General features: G+C 41.9%; 1 protein-coding gene across 2 annotated transcripts in view; it reads left to right on the top strand.

Annotated features, from left to right (window-relative positions):
- The window catches only part of TMTC1 (transmembrane O-mannosyltransferase targeting cadherins 1), a 183,591-nt gene that overhangs the window by 55,400 nt on the left and 101,420 nt on the right, over nucleotides 1-26,771 (top strand). The window contains exons 6-8 of one of the 2 annotated variants that reach the window (XM_063134965.1): nucleotides 17,492-17,573; nucleotides 18,135-18,238; nucleotides 26,198-26,387. In XM_063134965.1, the coding sequence (XP_062991035.1) occupies nucleotides 17,492-17,573; nucleotides 18,135-18,238; nucleotides 26,198-26,387 (376 nt within the window). The remainder of the gene's footprint in view (nucleotides 1-17,491; nucleotides 17,574-18,134; nucleotides 18,239-26,197; nucleotides 26,388-26,771) is intronic. The other variant, XM_063134964.1, reaches the window with a different exon arrangement.

The raw sequence follows: 26,771 nt of genomic DNA, 5'->3' as shown, positions 1-26,771 counted from the left end.
GTTCACCTATTCATCTTTTAAGAGGTTTAGATATTATTTTCAACATAAAACTTACTACACTGACATTGAATAATATATGTTACATATTCTAAAATGTCTCAGAGGATAGTGCTTGAAATAGTTCTCAAAATCAGTCATTTTGCAAATATACTTGCAATAAACGCAGTGACCTCAGAGATTATACTCCTTAGGTACTGATGCTCCCAGTAAAGTATGTGGGTGGATATATATATATCCCTAAATGCACTGTCCTAACTGATAGATGCCTTGTATTTCTAGTACTTTTAACAGAAATCATGGGCTTTCCCTGGACATCGAGATATCTCCTGTAAAATATGCCAATATTTTTTAATGTTCCTCTGTGATAGATTGTTTTATTTATTTATTGCATTTCTGTACCACCCAATAACTGAAGCTCTCTGGATGGTTCACAAAAATTAAAACCATGAAGACTATTCAAAGTATAAAACAAACAAAAGTATAAAAACACAGCATAAAAGCACAACCAAGATAAAACTGAGCAGCAACGCAGAGATTAATACAGATTTAAAATACAGATTTAAAGCAGCAGAGTTAAAAAAAACCCTAAGACGACAGACTGTTTAAATACTGAGAAAATAAAAAGGCATCGAAAAGAGTATAATGTAGGTGTTAGGCAAACCTCTGTAGGGAGCTCATTCCACAGACGGGGTGCCACAGCAGAGAAGGAGCCACCTGCTTCACTTTCTGATTGCATGTTAGACTGCAATTTAGTCAATTAGATGACACCGTATTCCATGTCGTCAAAATATCAGCCTGTGTTTACTATAGCAGCCTTCCTCAGAGTGCTAACCAGCACTTCCTTAGGATGGACTCATCTTTTGAAGAGTTGTTTCTTAACTGTAAATACTGCCCAGATGGCATATTATACCTGAGAGATTTTGAATGCAAATGTTTTGGCTGAAGTGCATTAGGTTGTCAATAAATGTACAGCAGAGGACTGTACAAGATCTCGCTAAAAAATCTGGAAGTTAATGGCTGGATTTCAGATATTGTGCTGAACTAAGGTTGGTTGGTTTTACATGTGAACCTATGCCAGCCCACAAATCCATGATTTGTGAGGGATTTCCAAACCAGGATAGCAAAGCATGGTTTGGAGCTAGATCGCAAACTATAGTTTCTGGTAACTGTAGCTTGCTGTATTCACAAACCACTGTTATGGCTTCGCAAGGTTGCTGCAACATGGAGATGAGAGTAAACTCATGAAGCTGAACAGATGGAAAACAAAAGGAAGCCAGCAGCTCTACATCATGGTTTACTTGCTGTTCGTTTGGAAGCTGTGACCATGATGCAGGTATTAACTATGGTTAGCAGAAACCATGGATGGGCGTGATGTCTGAATTGTGTTGCTCCACTACTTTCCTTCCTGTTGCATTTATTATTTATAAAAATTCAGGTCTATTTTTTTGGGGGTGGGGTGGGGGTTATGGCACATTTATTTGAGAATTGCTTGCCTGTCCAGTATCCCTTCCAATCAAAGCCAGAATCAGCCTACTATCTGCAAAAAGGTTCTTGTTGCTTTTGGATGGCAATATATCCTGTACTTTCTGTACGCCTTCCAATGAATGCCAGAAATGGTTGGTGGTATCCTTTGTGCCAACACCTCTTGTGTTTATATTAATCTGTGAAGTTTATTGTTCTGCTGTCATTAATAACAGGAGCTACAGTACAGCCAGCCTTCCATTCTATTCCAATAAGTTGTAGCAAAGTTTTAGTGATTATGGACTTTCCTCTAAATTCTTTCATTAACAAAATGACTTGTATCTGTTGAGTGTTGAAATGTCCATTGAAAGACAAGGAACATTAAGGATGAAGATTCGGCCATTAATTTGAGCCCTGTAGATTTGGTAGGATATTGGTCAGTGGTTGAATGGTTGGAGGAGAATCTTCATTATGACCTGTCATGACTTTCCAAGTTGAAACATTCTTTCAAACAAGGAAGGATTTGAAAATATGGCAAAATGGTTTTACACTTCATTCATCTGCCACAGATCCTCGTATTTAGGATCTTCCCATTCTACAGTTTAGAATTTGCCGATGAATGAGATGTACTTCATGCGTCTTAGGGTATTCATGTCTATGGGAGCTCATGCCTCAATGTATTTGGTAGTCTTTAAAGCATCACAAAACTCCACTGTGGGTTTTTTTAAGTTGGATGGGCAGGAGATGATGAAGGAACATGTGGCTGATGAATCCATGGTTTGTCAAGAGTTTGACAAGATCTAATGACCATACAGTCTCAACTCCCTTCTCTGGAAGTAGGGCAGATGTGCCCACTATCTGTTCCCTTTCCTATCTTAGGTCAACCTATCCCAGGGGTAGGCAACTTTTGGGGGCAATGGGCACATTTGGCAATTTGATGAACTGTCCTGGGCACTGTCACAAAATGCCTCCATGGGAGGTATAGCAAAGGAAAAGTAACCTATCCAAAAGAATGAGTTTAAAGCAGAGATGAGGTCTGAGCCCCAGTACACTAAACAATTTGAACCCACAGTGTTCAGCACCAACAGAATCCTATTTCACAGCAATCCCAGATGCTGGTAAGAAAATGTTTTAATGACAAAAATGGGAGGGGTGCCAATCAAGGTGTCTGGGGCACATTGATGCCTGCGGAACATGTTGCCTACCCAATCCAGACTGCAGTGTACTGCGGTGATAACCATCTTCTCACCACTACAGGGTTCATTTCATTTGCCAGACTACCAGACATTTGTCACCTATGATCATTCCTCATGTGTTGCTGCAGTGCTTGTCTTTAAGCTTGTTCTTACTCCCCCTTCTCAGTTCTTGCTCCTTTTGACAGTCCTCTGGACTGCAACATCAACTTCATTTGACTCTGGTTTGGGTTTCTTCTTGCAGCAGGTGCCATGACTGGGCTCTCTTGGGGAGAGGTTTATAGATCAGTAGTAGAGGACAGGTTTTGCATTCACAGGTTCACAGGTCAACCCTCTGGCATGGTGGATTAGATCCTGGGGATCTACTACCAATCATGGTAGCCAATACTGGGCTAAAATGGAATAGTGGTTTCGCTGGTAGAACACAGGCTACTATGTACCTTCAACTTCTGTTTTCTGTCAACCATGACTTGGTGTCGTTTCTGCTGTGGCTCTCAATGGGAGCCCCCCAGCTGTCTGGTCATGTGTCCCGCTATAGTGGCGATCATGAAGGGTCACATACTAGACAGGCTGCATAAAGATATAAAGAAGAACTTGGAGTCTTGGCTTGATGCCACTCCAAATCTTTCTCCAGCCTTTTTAAGAGGCTTTAATAAATAGTAGTAGGGAGATGAGCAACTTGATGCCGTCCAGAGGGATTAGACTACAACTCCCACAACCCTGCCTGCTGGCTGGGGAAGATGGGAGTTGCAGTCTAACCCCTCTGGAGGTTTCATTTTGGGGAAGGTTGTTCTCCAGAACTCACGAGTAATTCGTGGCAGTTCAAGGGCTTCTTCAAACCTCCCAAAGGAGCACATCTGCATCAGACATACTGTAGCTAGAGACTGAAGCACATAGATAGAGACTAAAGCACAGACCCTGACTTATTTGCTAGGTTTGCCTTGCAACAGACCTGAGCTATTTTTATCGGAGAAGCATCTCTTTGCCAGACTGTCTCAGCAGGCAACAGATGGTTCAGTATCTGGGCAGGATGAGCTAGAGTTTAGAAGCCCATTCACCACCTGGAAGAGCTCAGGTGGACAATTCTCTGCAGATACATGGTGATGGAGAAGGAAAACAAGGAGGCTGCTTTCATGGCTAACATCATCTGAAAATAGTCCTGAAAATGGACAGTAAGCTGTGTTTGTATACATTTAGCTCAGTTTTATATGCCACTAGTGCTCAGGTATTTTCCCCTTATATTTCAGTGCTTCGTTCCCCTGTAAGTGGAGGCAGCACTATTGCAGGGGGAGAAAGCACTCAGGAGTATATCTTTTCCAGAGTTCCACCCAACCATCTGGAGATGAGTTTCAATATTAAGAAAAGGGTTCCCCGAAGACTTTTAGAAACCAACATTTAGACGAAGAGAACAGTTTTGCCGTCCTACAGAAATTCTGAGTGGCTGTTATGCACGCTCTAAGCAGGGAATGGTCTTTCCCTAACAAGTATCAGAGACATCACCATTATCAGATCACTTTTGTTCAGTCGAGAGCATAACATCAAATGCAGCATGTGTCCTTGCATGTAGATCTGTGACAGTATGGAATGGCCCCATGATTCTTATGGGGAGAAGGGAATAAATCGGCCTTGGCATGGATAGTGAAATGCACTAAGGCAAAACTCAAGATCTCCTCTGGTAGCTGAAGATTGCACTGTAGCAGAAGAACTGGACCATTAGTAGAATCTCCAGTCTATTCCTGGATCCCATTGCAACGTATTCAAATTCAAGATAAACCGGATGAGCATAGCAAGGGAGAGCAATTCCCTGTTGTCCATTGCAATTCCTTCCTCAGCAAGCTCCCCCAACTTCACCCAAGCAACTGTTGTGCAGCATTGAGAACATGACCAAAACGGGATCCCTTGGTATACTTTTGACCAATTTCAGTAACACACACACACACACACACACACACACACACACACCTGGAAAAAAGGTTATGCCATTCTGACAAAAAGAAATTACAGTTGGATTGAGATCCTGCAATCCCATGTACTGCACCCTCTCTGCTCCGAAGCCCCTGCGTTTGGAGTCCTCTGGGCTGAAGCTGGCAGGGTGAGAAGAGCAGCGAAGGCAACCTTTCCCTGCCTGTCCTCTGATCTCTGCTATTTTCAGTAGATGGGCTTGATGGAGGATCAGGAAAGGAGGCTGGATGGAGGAGGCATGGGATAAATTTACCCTGGCTTCTATGGTGTCCTTCCCTCCCAGGACACCTCCTTTTCCCCCTCTCTGAAGCTGGTTTTCCAAGCTTGGAGAGCCAGCCAATGTGATTCTCTCCACATTGGATCTCTCACTCCCAATTCTGAGGTCGGAGTGTAATCTCCGACCTTGGATGGGGTTTCCCAATCCATTCTATGGTCCCTGGGACATTTGTCTGGGCACTATAGGATTGCTCTCTAGAATGGTAGACTCCTGAAATAATATAGAGTGGATTGTGCTGCCTGAGATTGCAAGTGAAGGATGCAATTTTCGAATGCTCCCTGCCCCCTGGGTTAAAGAAAATACTTCATGCAAGTACAAAAAGAGGACATTAAGGAGTAGTGTTCTAGTCCAGTCCTCAATTGCTGTTCTGTATTACTACTTAAATGTTATTGTTTGTTTCTAACAAGAGAGCATACAAAAATAGGCTTCCTCCATCTGCAACCTACAGTCTAGTTTGCCATCTCAGAACTCTGCCATCTTCTACCCACCCCAGTCTGTGGTGTGTGTATATTAGGCCTCTGACAATAGAACACAACAATAAAATCAACCCACATTTAAACGATATATCCTAAGAGCCAGATTTGGGTTCAGAGTAGAGTGAATAAATGGAAAGGGTGTGGTTGGGAATGAACTATTTGGCTGGGTTTTACACGTCAAAAGTCATAGCATAAATTGATCAATTTGGCAACACAGATAAGACCAAAGGCAGTTTCTGCATGCCCAGAGTTTGGGATGCTTTCTTTGGACTTTTTATTGTATTGCAAAAATGCAAGATATTTGCAAGGAAAATATATATATAAAATAAAACTTCCCATCTTCAAATTAATGTTTTAAAAGTTTCTTCCAAGACTGTGAACAGAATTGTATCTGTCATTTAAAAAGGGAGGAAACCAATCTCAAAACTGTTTATAGAAATAGCAGAGTTTTTCCAAATACGAAGAGGGAGGGAAACTTGTTACCAGTTCTATTTAGTGTTCCTTCATAGCTGTGGAGTGAATACAGCAGGCTTTATTTCATCCAACTTGGGCAAGGGAGCTTGTTAGATCAGAATGTCAGATTAGGTCTTTTATTTCTGCACAGGAAAGGGGCTGTTTTCCTGATGACTTTGGGACTGGACTCTCTTTAACTGCTTAGCATGTGGATATTGGCTTGATGATGGAAAGAGCTTGTGAAAAATAGGCTGGGTATTAATTTGAACAATGCCTATGGAAATAGCTTGTGTTTTACATCAGTTCCCTTTAGGAACAAAGAGCCAAGCAATGGTGGCTCTTCGTTGATGGCAATTTGATGTCTGCGTTTGTGATAGGGTGGGGTGGGAGGAGATGCTCTCCACCCCCTAGGTAATACTGCCTAGCTGACTTGAATTTACTCTGCACCTAGTACACCACCTAATATTTAAACTGCAGACAGGGGCCATAGGTAGACGAGGCGAAATCCTGGGGCGATCCCCGGGATCGTCCCTGTGCATCCACATGATACACAGGGGATCCCGGGATCAGGGAGGGATGATCCCTCCCTTGCCCCGGGATTTCGCCCTACCCTTTAGGCCCATTTTTTCCACGGTCTTGGGCTGAGGCCACGGAACGTGTGGCCGGGTGCCGCGGTTTGTCCTGGCTCCTCGCAGTTCCTTGCGAGGAGCCAGGACCCGCACGTGGGGCGCAGAACTCCTCAGGAGCACTGTGCCGGTTGGGGTGGGGGGAGCGGGGAAAATAAGTTTTTTAAAAACAACAACACCTACCTTCTGCACACGAGTGCTCGTGCGCATCTTCCCCTTTAAAAATAAAAAATGGCGGGTGCGATGCCTCTCCCTCTGAGGTCAACGTGCACCACATGTAAACGGAGGGGGAATCTCATGATAAAAGCATCATGAGATCTTCACCCCTCCGTCGCTCAATAACAGATAGGTCTAGCTAAGGCCAGGGTCTTCCCCACCATACCTAGAAGCATCTTTTTCTTCCCCACACTTCCACCCCCTTTTTTGTCTTAAAATCCAGCCTGAAGAAGAGACCTGGGTCATTCAAAAATTTCCTTGCTCTTTTCTGATGTTTGAGTTAATCCTTATAAAGGTGTTACCCTACTATTACTTTTGTAGTTTTTCAAATGTGGTCTAGTGCTAGAAGCCATAGTACCAGCAAATTAAGCAGCATAAGAGGCTTTTCAGGGCAGTGGTCAGCCTACCTCTGTTATGTTATCAATAGTAATGGCTACCCACGTTTAAGCCAGATGTCTTTGCCAGTCTGCTATTTATGCTCCTTTACCTGGAGATGACAGGGATTGAATTTCAGGGTCCTATACATGTGAAGCCCACCAGTTGTCTTCATTGATTTGAATGAGGCTTGTCCAGATGGCGTCTTGTGTACATCCAGGATGCCATTTTATGTTTCAAGTCCAAATCCAAACTTAACCACACACTTGTTTTCATGGTAGAGTGGAAAGCTGCCAAATACATTACATGCCACATCTCTCTTGGAGGCAGAGGTGTGCACATTCAAGACACAGTTCTCTGTTTTAAGTTAAAATGCCCATTTAATCCACACTCCTGTTTTCAGGAGGGACCAAGGAAGATAACACACAGTGTACAGGCTGAACGGAATGCCTGCCTAAAATACCCTCTGGTTTCAGGATTCGCTACAAGCTCAGAGGAGAGGGGCAAGCTGTATGGATTCTCTATCATTATTAGGAAAGTTATCTTGCATGCAGGAATAAAGCCTAGTCTCCATTTTGCAATTATTGCTTACTCTAGGTTTAAAGCAACTGCCCAGGGTTAGATTCACAGATGGTGCCAGTCAAGGCCATGTGCGATTGAGTACAGACTTTGTTTCCTTTTAGAAACATACCAGAAGGACGCCACTAGCCCAGACATCTTCAGCACTTCTTATCTTGTCAGTAAATATTTAATAACAGTTGCTGGATAGCTCAGCCCACATAATTTCTATTTTACAAATGAAGAATATTTTCCTTGGGCGTTGAGAGTGCGTGGGCGGTAAAGAGATGGTGCGGAGACCAGAGAGCTCGTTCTTAACTATTCTGCAGTGTGCTGTAGCTTTCATGTAGGCTTTTAAGGCTCCCACACAATCCCACGCTATCACCTTTAGTTCTTTCTGGGAAAGGTGATATGTGAATACTGAGTGCCACAAACCAACTGATCCCAGTTTTGGGGTGCCTGTGTCACACTCGGAGGAAGCCGAAAGCAACAACAATCCCTAGATAAAATAGGCAGTTGTGTGCACTCAAAAGAAAAGCTGAACTCGGATGCTTTCGGGAGAAAGTTTGTGCAAGTTCATATGGCCAGGAGGATTTTCTTTTTTCATTTAAAAATATTTTATCCCTACCTTACCACAAAATGTCCAAGGAGGCAAACAACATCTAAAACCAATTCTGGTATCATCATCATCAAGCAACTAACCCCTAAAATATTTATTTATTTATTTTAAAAATAAACACACCAGCAGAAGTGAATAAGCAATTTCATATAGAAAGGAATGTTCCCTTCTGGCCTATCATATACTGAAGACACAGCATAGTAGAGGATATTTAAATTCCTTATGTGGTCAGGGAGCCAGGAGGAAAGTTCACAATAGGAGTATGCAACCAAAGCATTTATCATGTGAATCCAAGACCTCAAGAGTTGCAGAAACTTGTAGATGCTCATTCTCTGCTACAAATCTCCTCACAGCCTATTTTAGCCTGCTTCTTTCCGTGGCCAGGCTCTGAAATTGGAAGTAAGTTCAATTGGGTCATTTGCAGTTGAGAATCAATGTATTTGGGAACATATTTTGCTGAGGTCATGTATAGTTCTGAGGCAGTGGAGGCTAGTGGCTCTGATGTTAGTGGGCTGGTGAATCGGCTGTGGGTTTCAGTCAGAACCAGTTAAAACTCTGAAGGAGCCATCCAAAATGCTTCTTTAAAGTTCTGACTGAAACCTGGAGCAGATTCATTGCCCCACTGACATCAGAGCCACCAGCTCCCACTGTTCTGAGGTCATACATAATTTTCCTTGCAAATCTCCTTGTGAACCGCCCAGAGAGCTTCGGCTATTGGGCGGTATAAAAATGTAATAAATAAATAAATAAATAAATATCGCTGCCACCTCTGAGTGTTGCATGGAGCCAAAGGCAGGATACCATAAGCCAAGGGAGTTTCTGGAGAGAGGTTTGTGTGAATCAAACCATACATTTGCTAAATATGTGGCATGCAGCTGCATACCTTTTGTTTCTTTACTAAATTTACAGGGTGGGTGGGGTGCATGGGGAGGGCAGGCTCATCTCTTCCCTTCCCAGCAGAATGAAAACAGAAATCCTCCCCCACCCCACCCCACCCACGCACCCCTGTGTGGGATGGAATACTTAAGAAAAACTTTTTCCAGTTAAAAAACAAGTTTTTCTCTCCTGCATCTGTAACAAAGTAAAGACAAACAAGATACCCAACTGCCTGCTACATATCTAGCGAACCTCTGGTTTAGCCCTGAGCCCATCAGGAGAGAAAGACATTCCTCGGGAGGAAGCATGGTCCTTCAGTTTCATAATTGGCAGAGATCTCGGCAAGAGGGGCTTTTTACCAGCTCTTCATGAGACGAAGAGGCGCTGTAAAAATCTCCTCATCCTGGGTCTCGCAGGATTTCTCCACCTTTGGTTCAGAGTTTTGCAGAGTTCAAGACCTGGGTCATGACAACTTGGAGCTGTAGTGCTCAACAGAGCTTGTGAGAAATGTCCTAGGGAAAGCCACGTCACTTCCCCCCCCCCCCCGGTGCACATACTCCATTACACATTCCGGGTAACCTGTGCATCTGGACTATGGGAATCAGAATCATTCTAAGTAGCATCCTTGTTCCTTGACATGCCAGCCACCTGAGAATACTGTCCCACAGGCTTGGTTACCAAAAGACCTTAAGCTGAAGTTTAAAGAAGCTTGTATCCATGTATCTCAATTTTAAACATTCGAAGACTAAAAGATGCATAATAGAAAGAGATCCATAAAATATTTCTCAGGAGATCTGTATGGTGCTTGACATTGCCACCAGTCCAAGGAGGGCTTACAAATAGAGTTTTGTCGCTGTCTCTGGAACATAGGGTTTTGTTTCTTGAAAAGGAAGAGAGACGGTTGAAATCAATGAAGTCGTCATTTGCAATTGCTGCACCTGGTTTTATATGAGTGGAAGAAGGCTGAGGTCTTGGAACCTGGCTTGCTCAGCCTTGCTTGATCGGGTGGCAGATGGCCGCCAGAATGCTTGGCATGAGGGGAACTCCCTTCTCCCCCACCCCCCACCCCAGCCCATTCTGTACAGATGCACTTCTGTGCAAGTATTGGCACACTATGTAGATGTTTCTCTTTTGCTTTTCTTCTCTCTCTTATCCATGTGGGTACCCCGAAGGCACTGGCAAGAGAAAAGAATTCATGCCACATGTCACAGAGTGAAAGAGAGGGGAGGGAGGAAAACAGCCCTCACCATTCGCTTTTTGCACAGCGTGTTTTCTGACCTTGCATGAAGAAGCCCTATGGCTGTCTTGTCTCTTTTGTGAACTGTGAACAGTAAATATATATATATATATATATATATATATGGCTTTTAATGCACCATTTTGTGGGGAGCTGGAGAAGGGGAAAACCGATTGCAAGCAAGCTGCAGAGCCTGTCAGAGATCATTGTTAGATTGCCTTGGCAGCGATGGGACATTGTACAGAGATCTTGAGGGTCTGCTCTGCTTCTTGTGAACCCGGGGAGAGCTGAAGCAAATTTGAAACTAAGACTTCAGACAAATCTTACAGAACCAAATATGGGTTTTGTCCTTGATTATAAAAATTAGAAAGCAAGAATAGCTATTTCTTAAAATGCTATCGAGTGTAGTCCAGGAAATGTCAGCTATGCTTACGCCCCAGGCCCCAACCAATAGGACTTAGAAGTGCAATCCTAGGTACATTCTTGGGACTGTGTTATCTCTTAAACCTTGACTAGTGGAAACAGGGTTATATACAGCTCTTTTGCAAGGTTCGTAATGCAGGTTTACATCAAGTTTCTTCTAGTCCAAGGAAAAAGAGGGAGGTGGGGATGGAGGAGTATGGAAGCTGGATGTACTTAAGGAGACAGTGCACAATTAATTCACTGTTTGAATACAACAATGCTTCTCACTAATGGGCTGTATTGATCCAGGGTTCTGATTCTGTCAGGTCCTAGTCAAATTAAATTCTATTTACCAAGATGAAACAAACCCACTTGTGCAAAAAGATGACAGTCTATTGATAGAAAATGGATGCAGAATATGTATGCAAAGAAGGTTCATACCTTTCTTCAGTTGAGAAAGCAGTTCTTTGTCAAACTGTTTGTACACTGGGGTGGGGGTGGGGCAACAGAGTAGATGTCCTTCTCCCAGGATCAGCAAAGGTTCTGGGAGAGAGACCAAAGCGCAAAGCCTGCAGATTGGAGCTTATAAGATTCTCTGCTACATACCTCCCTCCAGCTCATGAGCTGACAGGCAACGCCTCTCCCATCTCTCAGGAGCTCACAGGACAACACATGCACATTTAGGAGAAGGGGGCTTCTCTTTACTAAAGGGGCTTGAAGCATCACAGGCTGGGAAATCAATCACCCCTTTTCTGAGACCAGGCCCTCAGTGTTCCAGAGGGGGAGTTTCTTAGTTCTTCTGTGAAAATCTAGGAACAGTTCCCTTATCTATTTCACTTCATGAGGTAATTGGGCAAAGGCTTAGCATGCTACAGTTGTTGACATATGGAGCTGTACTTGTATGGAATCAGTTAAGCAGGCCATGTGAAAAGGCCTTAATTAACTATGAAGCTGCTGATTAAGCCAAACTACACAGAACTCTAACAGCATATAGGAATGCCGTGACATTCGCCTTTTTGCTCATCAACCAACAACTATAGAAGGATGTTGTCTCAGCAGGGAGCTACTGAAAAGAGCTACTTTTTAATGTAGGCTGATAAGACCTATAGGGTAGTTAACACCAATGTGCTCCCTATGGTGGAGCTTAACTGGTCTGTTAAAATGCTCTCACTTGATTTCTGTGAGGCTAGGGAGACTTCTGTGAGGCTAGGGAGGAGTAAGTTCTGTCCATAACTCAAAAGGTGGTGGAAAGAGGGGGCATAGCTCAGTGTGGTAGAGCACATGCTTTGCATGCAGAGTGCCCCAGGTCCGATCCTTGGCTTCTCCAGATAGGACAAGGAAAGAATTCTGCCTGAAACCCTGGAGTGCTGCTGCCAATCAATGTCTACAACACTGGGCTAGATGGACCAGTGGTCTGACTATGTTCCTATGTACCCTCTGGACAGGAGGGTCTTGAATGATACTGATGATACGTCCTCTGAGGAAGCAGCCTGAGCTTTGTCCTCATCAGAGTCCTTTGCTGTGCACTGAAAAGTCCTTGGGCCAGGGGTCATGATAGTACAATGATGACCACAAACAAGGCAAAACATACCAGGATCTGAATATAATTTTTACAGAGAGATTTTTCTAATACTTGGGTAAACAAAAAGTCAATTCAAGCCTATTTCTCAAAATTTTCTGATCTACAGTATGTCTTCGATTCTAAGATGCACTTTTCCCCCCATATAAACATCTCTAAAAACGGGGTGCGTCTTAGAATCGCGGGTGTGATTATTATTCTTAGAATCAAAGCTTTTTTTTTCTGTTGGTGGTACTGGAATTAGTGTGCGTCTTACAATCGATGGCGTCTTACAATCGAAGAAATACGGTATATATATGAGTATGCATGGTGCATTTTTGTATTGTGAATCACCCTGGCATATATTTGTATGAAGGGTGGTATACAAGTATAGAGGGGAAGGGAGATTAGACAAATTTATGGAGGATAGCTCTATTCGTTGGTATAAACAATTGTGGCTAGGTGGAACTTCAATGTTAGCGGCCACATGCTGTTGGATACCAATTGCTGGGGACCTATAGCAGGGTAGACCTTTATGCCCTGCTTATGGAGGTATCTGGTTGACCATTGTGGAATGATAGACTTCATGGGTAGCTTGATTGCCTTATGTTTTTATATTTTAATTAAAATCCTGTATAAATGTTGAATAACAATAGCAGTCAGTTGCCACATGTGGTTAGCTGGGTAATGTCATGGTTCGCTATGGAGATCTCCAATTTTTTATTAAAAAAATCTGGATAGAAACAAAAAGCATGTTTCTGTGTGTTTTTCTGTGCTGTACTGAAAATAGATGGAGCCATATTCTTTAAACCTATTTTTTAAATCCTGCCTCTCCTACAGTTTGAAGTGGCTAAATTACACTTGTTCAAGCAAAACCTATCAAATCACATTCAATTAAACCCCATCATAATATTTCACAAGGAAAAATCAGCTCAGTTTTTAATCACGAAAATTTGGCCTAAACATTTGGCCTTTGCAGTCTGCTGAACCTCATCAAAAAGTCTCAGTGTCAAGACTACCTCAGGAAACTTGTTCCAAAGCCTCAATTCTACAGGGCTACTATTGAAAAAAAGCCGTCCTTTCCTTCTGATGACACTATCACCTTAAGCAGTGTTATATTGAGTACAGCTCTACGTAACTGGCAGCCGTTCATTGAGGTAGAGAAGCTCTCTGAAGTATGTAGGCCCATGTCTGTCAGCTGTTACAGACAAATGGCTTGCCATGTGAAGCAGGCCTCCATGTGGTTGCATTTCAAACTATGGTTCCATCAGGGTAGGACTTTGGGGCAGAGGTCAATGGCCCCATTCAGCAGAATGAACAGGAGCCCACCAGCACCACCATCCAGCAGGACTGGCTAAACGCGTTTTGATACAATGCGTGTTACTGTCTCAAGAGCATCCCCCCCCCCCCAGTAAGAATATAAAGTCCAGAGGCTAAAATTACCTCACCACTGATTTCAAGTAGCCATCAAGCCCCTCTCTTGTGCTTATATGAATTGGGCCCCTTAGTTTTTCTTCTTAACAAAGACAAGCTGTCTGGTCTTCTGAGGGGTTTGTTTTGATTCGCACAACTCCATCTGGTACCAGCAACTTTTAACACCACCGTAAACCCGCATGGTCTTGAGTTTTATTGGGCCACCTACCCTGCTGTCTTTGGTTATAATAAGGCCTTAGTGCAGAAGTGATGTCATTTTGTGATGAGCTCTCCTTTTCAGGAAATCACAGCTGCCAGATCTCTCTTGGCCTCCATTTGAACTGTTTGTGTGTGTGTGTGTGTGTGTGTATATATATATATGAGAGAGAGATGGTTATATGAAAGAATTCCTTGCTTTCTAAAACATTTCTGTGTTTGCTGTTGTGATTATGGTGTATCCCTGAAAGACTTTTTAGAAAAGAAAGTGTAAAAAAAATCATAAATGACTTATGGGGAAACTAGCGTGGAAGCAGAGTAAAACAAAATAGCCTCTATACAAATACGTTTGCCCAGCCCTAAGAGGTGGTGTCCCTTCCTGTCTTCTTCAGCTTTTTTTTTTTTTAAAAAAAGTTCTTTTATGTGCCTCAGTGAGAGATATATTTTAGAAGTGTTTACTATGTAGTTATGGTGAGCAGCTAAATATTTTTGTAACACTGACTCTGGCATTTTCACGGAATTAGAGCTAAGGGAGTCTCAGGGACCAGGCCGGAGCCCCAGCTGGTCCGTTTCTACATGCTGAAGCCTGTGCAAACAGACAAAAATACTACTTTGTTGAAGAGGCAAGAGCAGAATGCCAGGTTCTTAGTATTGATACAAGCCTAGCAAACCTAGATGCTTCATACTGCTTGCCAATTACACTGGCCATCGTTACATATCCTGTTCCTCTTTGTGAGTGGAGAAAACTTTCAGTCTAAGGCAGGGTTGCAGAACCTTGTTCAGCCCGAGAGCCAAATTCCATTTCAGAGAAGCTTTCAAGGGCCAGATCCCAGTGGTGGGCAGCGCTTAAGGCAAAGGGGGGAAATAAATAAATACCAAGTTTTACTGCCAGTAACTAAGCCTTAAGAGAGGGATTTCAACTGTCTAAGATTGGGAAGAAACCTGCACAAAAGCTGGGAAACCACCAAACAATCTGTGATTTTAATGCATTGGGCCTGTTCAAACAACATGCTAAGCCATGGTTAGGCACTAACCCTTTTGCAGCAAATGATAAGCGAGCATGTTTAAACCGTGGTTATGTACTCACCATGGTTAGGAATGGTTCACATGACATTTCTTTAAATGTGTGTCTAGCAGCTGTCTTGTTTTCATTTTTACTCTAGAGTAGGTGCAAGGTCCCTGATCCAAATATTACACCCTCAAAGCACACACACCCCAGATTGGGGTCCCTGTGCTTACTCTAGAGTAAAAATTAAAAAAAGACATAGCTGCTAGTTACACATTTAAAGTAATGTCTGTTTTTGCCCTTACATAGTTAATTGGAGAAGATGACATACTGCCAGTGTTCTGCTATTTATGGGGTTCTTGTAGTAAGTGTGGCGCAGAGTGGTAAGCGGCAGTTACTGCAGCTGAAACTCTCCTCACGGCCTGAGTTCGATCCCAGCGGAAGCTGGTTCTCAGGCAGCTGGCTCAGGTTGACTCAGCTTTCCATACTTCCGAGGTCGGTAAAATGAGTACCCAGCTAGCTGGAGGAAAGGTAACTGTGACTGGGGAAGGCAATGGCAAACCACCCCGCTACAAAGTCTGCCAAGAAAACGTCAGCGAAAGCAGGTGTCCCTCTAGGAGTCAGTAATGACTCAAGTGCTTTGCACGAGAGGTTCCTTTCCTTTTTCCTGTAGTAAGTTGGTTTTCTTAAGGAGCAAGGTTCTTTTTTTTTTTATCAAAAATCTCATTGAAATTAAAAGAAGGTTTTATAGAATCTCTTTCTTCTTCTGGTCTATTAGATAAGCAGAAAACAGGAGGTAGTGAGGGCCCATTCTCGGGTTAATTAAATCAACTCTTTGTTCCCTTTAGCAACTGCACATCAAGGCCAAGGTGAAATGTTGAGAACCATTTGACTTGCCTTTTAAAGTGGGGAGTTGTCACCTGTTTGATATCAATGGGAGTTTGGGGAATTTTGGACCTTGCAGGATTAGACTCTTTTTAGTTTAGTTTGGCATCTAAATTAGATGCCAAAATCAAATAGTGATTTTTATTAATAAATAGATGTAAAGGGTCTGTGATAATGTAGCTTTCTCTGTGATATGTGGCTCATTTTATTATTTTCCTTGACATGACATTCATAAGATTGTTTTAATTAGACGACGCATTTTCTGGAACACATCCACATCCACCCCCCTCATGTTCTGTTTTGCTGTTTAAATTTTAAACCCACCTCATGTGGGCTTTGTCTATCTTGCTTTGTTGGCATGGAGAGCTTTTCTTCACAAGTTAAGGGTTGTTAAAGTTGCTTGCTGTCTGCCATAAAAATGCTGATCAAAAGACTCTTTGACATTTTTCTTTTACACTGAAAAATGTTGTAACCTCTTCTCTTTTATTGTTGGGACTTCTAAACCAACGTTTTGCCTTTAATTGCCTGACTAGTTGGGTGAATGTGATAGAGGCATAACATAGTGTTCCCCTTTGCCTCAGAAATTGAGTAGCAGAGACCAAACACCTTAAATTTTTACAACCCAATGATCCATACATCATTTTTAATGATGGGTAAGTGGAACAGAGGCAGTGGAGGCATCATGGCGTGGATCCAAAGCTTTCATTTCATGAACAAAAAGAGTTTCCAGATGCTGAAGGAGCGTTCTGCTCATGAAAGGAGTTGTGCTGTGAGTGTCTCTTCTTCTGTTCATGGAGTAAAAATCTAGAACCCCAGGCCATGCAGTATACACAATTTTAAAAAATAGATCATCCCTACATGTGTGGTGGCCATGTCTAAAGATGCAGTTCTTCTGAGATATGCTTTGCATCAGAGGGAGAGGTGAGACAGCAGAGGCCCCTTCTACTGGCCTGGCTGGGACCAATAGCTGTTTGGCTCCTAACCTCTCTCAGAACTGTCTCATGCTGTGGTTATTTATATACTGTAGTTTTAATCTGACCAATAACAAACGTTCTGTGTGATGATTAGACGCAGATAAAAGAATAAAATACCATATGAAAGAATACAATGAAATACAAAATGATGATATAGTTGTATAAAAACAGAGATAACAATCTAAAACTAAAATCTTTCAAATGTTTGGGAGACAAGAAAACTCTTTGCCTGGTGCTGATAAGATAACAGTTTTGGTGCTAGGTGAGACTTCTTGGGAAGGGCATTCCATAAATGGGGCACCAGAATGGGTCACCAGAAAGACCCTCTCTTTTGTAGACATCTGCCTAAGTACCTTTGGTACGGCGCTCTGGTACTTTAATTTGCTGATTTTTCCATGTACCTTTTTTCTTTCATATTATAAATTAAAAACCTTTATTTATTTATTTATTTATTTATTTATTACATTTTTATACCGCCCAATAGCTGAAGCTCTCTGGGCGGTTCACAAAAATTATTTTAAACTGAACACCTTCAATGCATGAGTAGAAAGACAGTGTATAAATGTAATTAATTTACCTTCACCCACTTCTAGTTCTAAAAGATTGGTTTCCACTGACAACCACTTTAATCTTCTTCTTCTTCTTCTTCTTCTTCTTCTTCTTCTTCTTCTTCTTCTTCTTCTTCTTCTTCTTCTTCTTGCCTTTCAGTTACATGACCAAAAGTAACAAACAGAAGTTCTTGTATACTACAAGACCTTTTTTAAAGAGGGCTGCCTTGGTACTTACCTATGTAAGTATGACTACAAAATATATTATTTTTCCCTTTAGTTTGTTCAGATGAATTATATTCAAAGAGTAACTTCTCAGTTTCAAGAGCAAGCTAATATAGTAGTATCTTACTCTACTAATGAGTAATAATGAACATAATAAGAATTACCATGCTGGGTCAGAAAAATGGCTTATCAGGAGGGCTGGCCCAAGATATTGTGCAGCTTGTGGCAGGGAAGCACTCTATCCCCCAGTCAAGGTACAATTACTAGACCAGCCAAGTAATCTTGGCACCAGCATGGAAAAAACCACAAGCAGGTCTTCTCCCTAGCTGTAGAAATACAATAATAATAAATTAAATTATGCTTTTATGCTTTTTGTGATAACCGAAGTCATCTGCCTGAGGTGACTGCCTAATGGTAAGATCAGCTCTGCTTATCAGCTGACAGTGAAAACCCTCTGAGGAAGCTTGTGGAAATCAAGTATTTAATACCCCCACCTCCACGCCACCCCAGTTTGCTGGCTATAAACAATTGCGTGCCTCTCTAGTAATAACCCCGATGCTTTCTTTTCTTTTCTGAAGGTGATCCTACTTTTGTATTTTCGTCTCTGGATAATGGGAGGTTCCATGCCAGCGTTTTCAGAGCAGGACAATCCAGCTTCATTCTCGCCATATCTTCTTACAAGGTACAGTACCAGGAGCCTCTTACATTTAGACTGATGCCACCCTAGCGCTTAACGTGAAGCAGTCTACCCCATAATCTTCATTGCTTTCCTCCTTGAAAATTGCAGTGATCAAACTTACTTAGAAATCCTTTAATATCTGTGGAATTAGGCAGATGCAAATCTATAAAATCATTCCAGTGTATATGTTTCAAAGAATATCTAAAACCTGGTAAATAATTGACATTCGCATGTGAGCACTGCCAACTCCAGATGAATGTTAGAAATGTCTGAAAATTCATTTGTTCATTGGTATATTTTGACAGTCCCCTAAATGTGATCGTCCGCATTTGGTTGTGAATGTCTGAAAAGTAAGGAAATAGAAAACCTACTTTTGGGAATTCACTAAATTCAGCTTAATCTCTTAGCATTCATGCTTGAATATTAAGAGTCTTCAAATTATGGGCATCCTCCAAGACATGCATAAGTGATCCTAATCTTGGACAAATACTTAACAAAGTGCTTAAAGTTCAAGATGGGTCTTGGGCATGTAAGCCTATATTTCATTTCATTAATTATTTCTATACCGCCCCATAGCTGCTTCACAAAAATTAAAAATAGTATATTTTATGCTATTCATTTGCCCAATTTGTAACCTGCCCTTTCTCCATAGAATTGAGAGTAGCATGCGCAGCATTATCTCACTTGTTCTCACTTGAAGGAGGTTAGCTCATGAAATGCTGTTGCAGCTAGCCAAAGAGGAAATTGTAGGATAAACAATGTTTCCACAATTAGTCCACGGTAGAAATTGGTAACCTTAAAATAGAAAACATTTATTTCAAAATACACAGGAGAACACAGAAATTACGACCTTAGAAGACAGCAGCAAATCTTTAGGGTTTTACTTCCCGACTATTTCACTTGCTCTAAATTGTTAAGCTAGGTGCTGGCCATAGCTCAAGATTCATTATCAGGAGTAGGAACTCTTTCAGCTTCAGAAAGCTGCCCAGGGTCAAAAGATAATCATCACCATATCAAAAGCTTGGGTAAATGCGGTGGCTGATCTTGTCAAATAGCCCCAGGATGCTTCTCCTGAAGAGCTGTAGTACAAAAGAGATCTGTGGTCCTGCAGAGCCCTCATTTAAATTAGGCAATTTCTCTGAAAGGCTAGAGAAGCTAGTCTGAAGCAGAAAATATTGCAAAACGAGCACCACATTTTCAATTGGCTTTCTGTGGAAGCTGTTCACGGATTGTCCTTTTTTCCCTTGAATGGTGGTCATGCTAATGCATAGAACTCAATGGGAGTCTCTTGTCTTGGGGAGACTGCATTGCCCATATGAACCCTTCAATACTCTTTTAGCCTGGAGAGCCTAATGCCTGGACACCAAGGTTTATCCCTAAGAAGAACAAAGTAAATAAATAAATTAATAAATAAAAGTGGGAGAGATGCTGTAGTATAGAAGCCACCTGGAAGAGAGCTGCCTGGAAGACAGGCCAACAGGTCTTTTGTCTCTGCAACAGATTAAACCTGAAGTCTGGAGAAGGAAAAACAAGTGTTCTCAGGGGTCATGTAAGCGGGTGGGATGGAAAAGAACAGCATGGGGTAGGTTTTGTAGCCCATTAATATTTCCTTTTTAAAGACCTGTGTGTGTGCTTCCTTGGATAATCTGCAGAATTTTAAGTCTTCCTAAATGCTGGAAGGATGTTATTAATGCCCTTCATTAGGAGTAACAGTTTTTCACTTCGGTATTTACAGCTGAAGCTGTTTTAGCTTGGGGCTCTTTCCATCTTTTGCACGGCTCTAAATCAAATGTGCTTGACAAGGCACTTCATAATAATGTTGTAAAACATATGTGGCTGCAATTATAACCAGGTGCTGTTATTTATGGGCTCGATATCTCTGCTGTATTGGTTTGTTTACTCTGAGGCACTGCTATCAGGCAGCCCATCCATGCGGCAAAACCTTCCCGGTCTCTGTATTGCTTCGCATACTTGTCTTTTTGTCAGCTGAATAATTTCAAGAAGATAACCATAACACTTTCTTTTGAGAGAGAGAGAACGAGAGAGAGAGAGAGAGAGCACACATGGATAGCTCAACTGGTGGGTATTGGACTTCTGTCAGGTGGCCTGTTGCAGTAGCAAAGTCCTCATTCAGAGTAGGGATGGACAATGCAGTCTATTACCAATCCATGTTAATCTCATGTGTATTCATTCATAACTTCATTCTGCCCTGTTTCTACATGAATGTGTGTGTTTTAAGAAAAGGATAATTATGTTCTGATCAGTACATCCACCTGGGAGATGGGAATCACATCAGTTCACACCGAAATTCACAAAGATCACATTACTCAAGCATCTCTTGCTCAGACCAGTGAGCCAGCCTGACCTGGAAGCTTTTATAAAGGTCAAGCAGTGCTATTACCATATGATCCATTCTGGTGTCTTCCTCTTAAGACCTGCCTTGCCAGTCTGGCTGGTTTCCCTATAGTTCCCTCATTTGGCCAGAGGTGGTTGGTGGTATACAGACCTCATGTGGCCCAAGACTTGTTAGTGGTCGCAACCCAAGACAGTGCTGTGGTTATGTACCAGCAATGCCATGATGTGAGAGGGGAGGAATACTGGCGAAGATAAGGGGGGAAAACGAAAAAGATGGACAGAGTGTGAAGGACAGATATAGTAAAGCAAGGATGAGGAATCCATGACTCTTCAGATGTTGTTGGATTACAGCTCCTATCATCCACAGGCATTGGCCACACTGGTTGGGGATGATGGGAGTTGGGAGTCCAACAAAATCTGTAGGGCCACAGGTTTGCCACCCCAGTAGTAAAGGTAAACATAATATAAAAGATGACTGATTTCAAAGATGGGTCCATGTTAGAGGAAGAAGTGGGCAGTGTCTGGATAGATTAAAGAACACTGGTATGCAGAATGGTATCACTACCATGGTTCATGGGCCAGAGCACATCTTACAGCCCCTGTTGATATGCTACTCAAAATGACATATCCATGCCAAGTGTTTCCCATTGTGAGTGTTTATGTGGGGATCCACATGCTAAGTATAGGTTATCACTGGCAAGGATCACTCAAGGAAAGCCCATATAGGGTGATGTATCCTCAAGAAGAGTATAATGTGCTCCAGGCATTTAAATGGAAGAAGAAGAAGAAGAAGAAGAAGAAGAAGAAGAAGAAGAAGAAGAAGAAGAAGAAGAAGAAGAAGAAGAAGAAGAAGAAGAAGAAGAAGAAGAAGAAGTAGTAGTAGTAGTAGTAGTAGTAGTAGTAGTGGTGGTGGTGGTGGTACCAGGGCTACTTCTGTCACTTGCTTATAGACCAGGCTAAATCTTATGCATGCTTGCTCTGAAGTAAATCCCACTTAGTTCAAAGCTGCAATTCCAAATTCATTTCTAGTGAAAGAGTCTCACTGACCACAGTGGAAATTACTTCGGAGGAAACATGCATAAGATTGGACTGAAATATTATAACTGACTCATTTTCTCAGTTATAGAGAGTGATAAACAGGATTGCTATGTTTGCATGTAACGATAAGCCATGAATTCCATCTTATTAAACCACAATGTGAACGAGCACTGAGCTAGTGAACACAACCCAATCGTGCCCACTTTGTGTGAGTGGGTAAACCAACCATCCATGGATAGCTTTGGCTGGCAGGAAGTGATGGAGTTGAAGTCCAACAAAACTGGAGGATATCAGCTTGTGGAAAGCTGGTTTAACATGACATTCAAACCTGGGATTATGGTTGATTGCGTGCAAACAGGCCAAGATTTGGAAGGCAATAACAATGCTTGGTTTAAAGCTGGTTTGTGCTGCTCATTCACATTGTGGTTTAATAAGGTAGATCTTTTTGCTTATCATTAGGTGTGAAAGCAACCACTCCAAAAGAGTATCTTTGGCATTCTTTTTATGCTATAAAGGGCTAACTGTTTCAAAACTTCATTCTCTTAAATGTTCTCATCTAGGAGTAGAAATATAGATTCTTTGGCACCAGTAAACCATTTCCCCACGCATTAGAAAGAAATAATTTTAAATATTTGTGACAAAGTATTCTGCAAAATATTTTTTTTAAAAAAAATGCAAAGCTCTCTTTGGCCCTTTGACTTACAAGCACTTTTGGCCTCAGTTATTCAAAGAGTAGATGTTCATTAGAAGGAATGGAACAAATACTTACAATTATTGGATTTATTAACTCAAATGGTTAAGAGTACTGTGGCGTCACTATCTTCAGTGATGCTATCCACAACTTCTGTTTTACTGCCACCACCCTCTTCTTTTTTTAAAAAAAATGTATGCGGAAAATGTAAACCTTTTTATTTATTTTTGTGTGTGAGTGTATATCACCAGTCTACAGCAACCACTAAGACCGAGAAAGTGTGGTTAAAATAACAAAACAATATTGAAAACTTTATTTGTAAAGAAAAAGATATTTAAATACAACTTATGTTTAGGTTTATTAAAATACATAATAAATGTCCAGCTAAATGAACATTTACTATAAATCAGCCTTCTCCCAGCTGGTGCCCTCCAAATGTATGGACTACAACTCCCATCACCACCTGCCAGCATAGTCATTGGTCACCAGGTTAGGGAAGGTTGGGCTGAAACAGGGGCTGGCAACTTGTATTCCTCCAGATGTTTTGGCCTACAACTCCCATCAGCCCTAGCCAGCATACCTAATGGTGAAGGATGATTTGAGTTGTAGGCCAAAATATCAGGAGGGCCCAAGTTGCTGACTCCTGAGCTAAATGAACGAGGTAGCAGTGGTGGGAAATTTCTCTGCCCGAGAACCTGAAAGTCTAGTGTAGCTACTGACTTACTAGCTCCTCTACTTCCCACCTTCAGCAGTTTTTTGGGAGGCTAAATCGCAAAGTATTTTGGATGCTAAAAGATACACAAAAAGGGAGAGAAGTCTCAGGATACTATAGAAAAGTTAATTGTATAAAAGCTCGACACGTTTCAGCCTCTTGGTTTTTTGAGACCTTCTTCAGGGGGTTATTACAATGTCTGCAGAAATTATTAACAACAAATTGTCTTGTGATGGCGAGACAATTGGTTTTTTAAAACAAACAAACAAGAGGCCAAAGCGCATTGTGCTTTTGTACAATACATTTTTCTACTTTATCCTGAGACCTCTCACTTTTTGTGAACATCTTGGATGCTCACCCGCCTTGCACCAAGATGCTAAAAGGTACCATTTAAGTGATACTTCATAGAAATAACTGGTGTAGCTTACTGCTTTTTTAAAAAAAGAAGATTAATGGCATTAGCTCTGAAGGGTTTTTTCAAGACCTTGATATCTTTTGCAAAGCATTTTGAGAGTTACTGATAAAAGGCACCATATAATGCTGCTGATTACTTAAAAAGCAGAACAAAAACTACAGTTTATTCTTTGGCCCCAAGTTGAGTGCCCGCTGTCATAGCCACTCTTAGCTTTGTGGTGTATACAAACGACAAGCCGTTATTCAAGGCTATTAAAACGGGAAGGCGATCCAAATTGTTTGTATTTTAAAAGCTGTCACAGATGGAATCAGAGCCTTTTCAGAGAAGCTTGCGGCGAATCAATAAGTGCTCTCTTTGGTCCCACCACGATGTTTGGCGAATGCTTTCTTAACCGTGCAAATTTAATGAGAGCGTTCAGTATTTGACAACAAGCAAAAATGGCCAAGAGATTTTCTGTTGTGATGAGCCGAGATTTGAACCAGCCAACTATGCTCAGCATGTGATGAGTGTTTTAGAGTTTGGAAAAAAAAACAATGCACAGCCGTTGGCAGCATGGTCGGAAGGAGCCTAAGAGGTGCCAAGAAAGAACAGAACAATTTCAAGCCACTTGGTTGGCGTTCCTGTTGTTTGTTGTGATGTATCATTTCTGTCAAATCCCTAAGATGTATAAAGAGCTGAGCTAATCAGTATATCGGCCATCCTCATGAATGTTCGCACATGGTGAGATGAGGGTCGGCTCAGCACATACTATTTAGCCTGCCTGCATATATAGTTCACAAGAGCAGTTGCAAGACTAGCAGCTATGCTGTCTGCTTTTCCATGGGCCACTTCCATTTTGCCTTCCTTACGTTGCAAGCTCTTATCTCATGGGAAGGCTTTGCTTCACCTGGGTTTCCCACATTGGTATCTCCGGCCCCCAATGGCTGGGTATCATATTGGGATTTATCTTGGCTTTCTCTTGGCTTTCGACATGAATGGAGCTTCCACTATGGGAAAGTTGGTTTTCAGCAGTTACTGCTCTGCTTCTGTAATGCAGTTTTTATTTGTTGGTTTGTTTTCATTATACTTTTATGATGAACATTTGGAAGCTCCATTCATATCGAAAGTAAAAACATGACTTTTTAACAAAGCCTTTGATGGTTAAATTCACTAAGATGGCACATTGTTTTAACTGTTTTAATTGTTTTTACTGCTTTTAAATTATAGATTGGTTTAACTTGGTTCATGGTTTAATTTGTTTTTAGCTGTGTATATTTATTGTTTTATACTGTATGTTTTTATCTGTACGCCGCCCTGAGATCCTAATAGGGTGGGATACAAATGTTTTAAATAAATAAATAATACTTCTACCAAATTCTGGGTCAGGTATGGGGAGCCACAGGCAGAATCCAACGACCAACATTTCTGTATATTGGCCCTGGTGATCAGACACTTATTTATTATATTTATATCTTGCCTTTCCTGCAAAAAGCTCAACATAGTGTCTCCCCCCACTTTATCCTTGCATCAACCTTGTAAGCTAGGTTAAGCTGAGAAACAGTGATGGGGTCAAGTGTCATGGCCATGCATGGATTTGAAACCAAATCTCCCCTGTTCCTAGTCCATGCTCAAATCCAGCGTTTCCCAACCTGGTGATCTCTAGATGTGTTGGACTAAAACTCCCAGCATCCCCCAGTTGGCCATGATGGGACTTGTAGTCCAACACATCTGGAGGGCACCAAGTTGGGGGAAGCAGTTCTAATTATATACTGCACTTGCAAACTTTGAGTCTTCTGGGAGATGGCCTCCTTTCCTTGCTGCACTGTGTTTGGTTTTTCCTCTCTCTCTGAGCTCTGTCAGACGAGTGTTTTATTGCACGCTTGTTACTGGGCACTCATGGATTTTTGCGGGTCCCTCCCACCACGACGTCTGCCTTCTGCCCCTTTTAGCCTTCTTCGCGTGAAAAAAACACACCCCAGTTTGTCTGACTTACTTTTAAAGACAGAAGTTGCTGCTATCTCCTGCTATGTGTAGGAGAAGCAGTGCGATCAAAATATTACTCCCCCTTCCTATTAGGAGACTTTGTTCAGCAAAGGCACCTACTAAATGATGCAGAGAAGAATGTGGCCCATGGGACCACCACACGTGGCAGAACCTTCTCTATGGAACTCCCTTCTAGGAGATATTCAGCTTTCCACAATACTGTTGTCGTTCAGGCCCAGCTAAATTTGTATTATTTGTACAGGCTTTGGGGATACAACCAAGTGTTTGATCTGTTCTAGTGGGTTTTTTTGATGTGTAATTTTAGTGTTATGATTGTAATGGTGTTTACGCAGGGATTCAAACCCAGGCTTTTAAGAACTAAGCGCTGGATAGGCAAATCTGTCAGTTTCGCTTTCTCCCACATTTGAATGTTTTAAATAGCAAGTTCTTTCCTTCTAGTTGATGAAGAAATGTGCAAATTTTTGATTGGTCTGTATTTTAAAAAAACAACCAGCATTCTCACCCATCCCTATATATGACAGTAAGAAACCATTTCTAATGCAAGATGGGAATATGTCTACAACTGTGGAAATTCCTTCAGAGATCTGTGTTTTCTCCCTCCTTGTTTTTTTTTAAACTGATTCTTCTCCCCCACAAATCAGACTTGGCCCTAGGTGCAACAGCATGCTTTCCACCTACTGATGACAATTCAGAATGCATTGGAAAACGGAAGCCTGCTTTTTCCTTGAGCAATATGCTAGTTGTTGAACTTCATATTTCCTTTTGCAGGTTTCTCACTTATTCCTACCTCCTGGCCTTCAATGCCTGGCTTCTGCTGGCTCCAGTTACTCTGTGCTATGACTGGCAGGTTGGGAGCATCCCTTTGGTTGAATCCATTTGGGATGTGAGAAATTTTGCCACAGTTCTCTTGGCAATGGTGATGCTGCTGCTTGGTCTACATTGCATAGTCGCCTTCAAGGTAAGCAAGCTTTCCCCCACATTGAAGTGTGTGTTTGATGTACTGATTATTATGTAGAAAGGATCCTGTTCTCTGTGTTTCTGCAGAGAGCAAAGAGAAGTGTTTTGTTCCTTCCTCAACATAACCCAATGGGCTCGGTCAGAGAGAAATCTCAGCCCAGCAAGAAGTGATGTTGGATCCTGGCTGTTCTGCATTGATTTAAATGTAGCATCACCTGATGCTGTAGCCAAAAGCCCCTTTCTTTCTGTGATGCATCAGAACTGGAGGAGTCAAGCTGGTATCCCCTTCCTTGCTCCTGGTTCTGACATAGTGGTTTGGAAATGAAAATGCAACCATATGGAGACTGTTCCATGTGCAAGCTATTTGTATAAAGCAGCTCTGCGT

The sequence above is a fragment of the Elgaria multicarinata genome, chromosome 9 (genome assembly GCF_023053635.1).
Source record: "Elgaria multicarinata webbii isolate HBS135686 ecotype San Diego chromosome 9, rElgMul1.1.pri, whole genome shotgun sequence".
Lineage (NCBI taxonomy): Eukaryota > Metazoa > Chordata > Lepidosauria > Squamata > Anguidae > Elgaria > Elgaria multicarinata.
The sequence above is the reverse complement of the archived record's forward strand: the minus strand, read 5'-3'. Positions and strand labels throughout refer to the sequence as shown.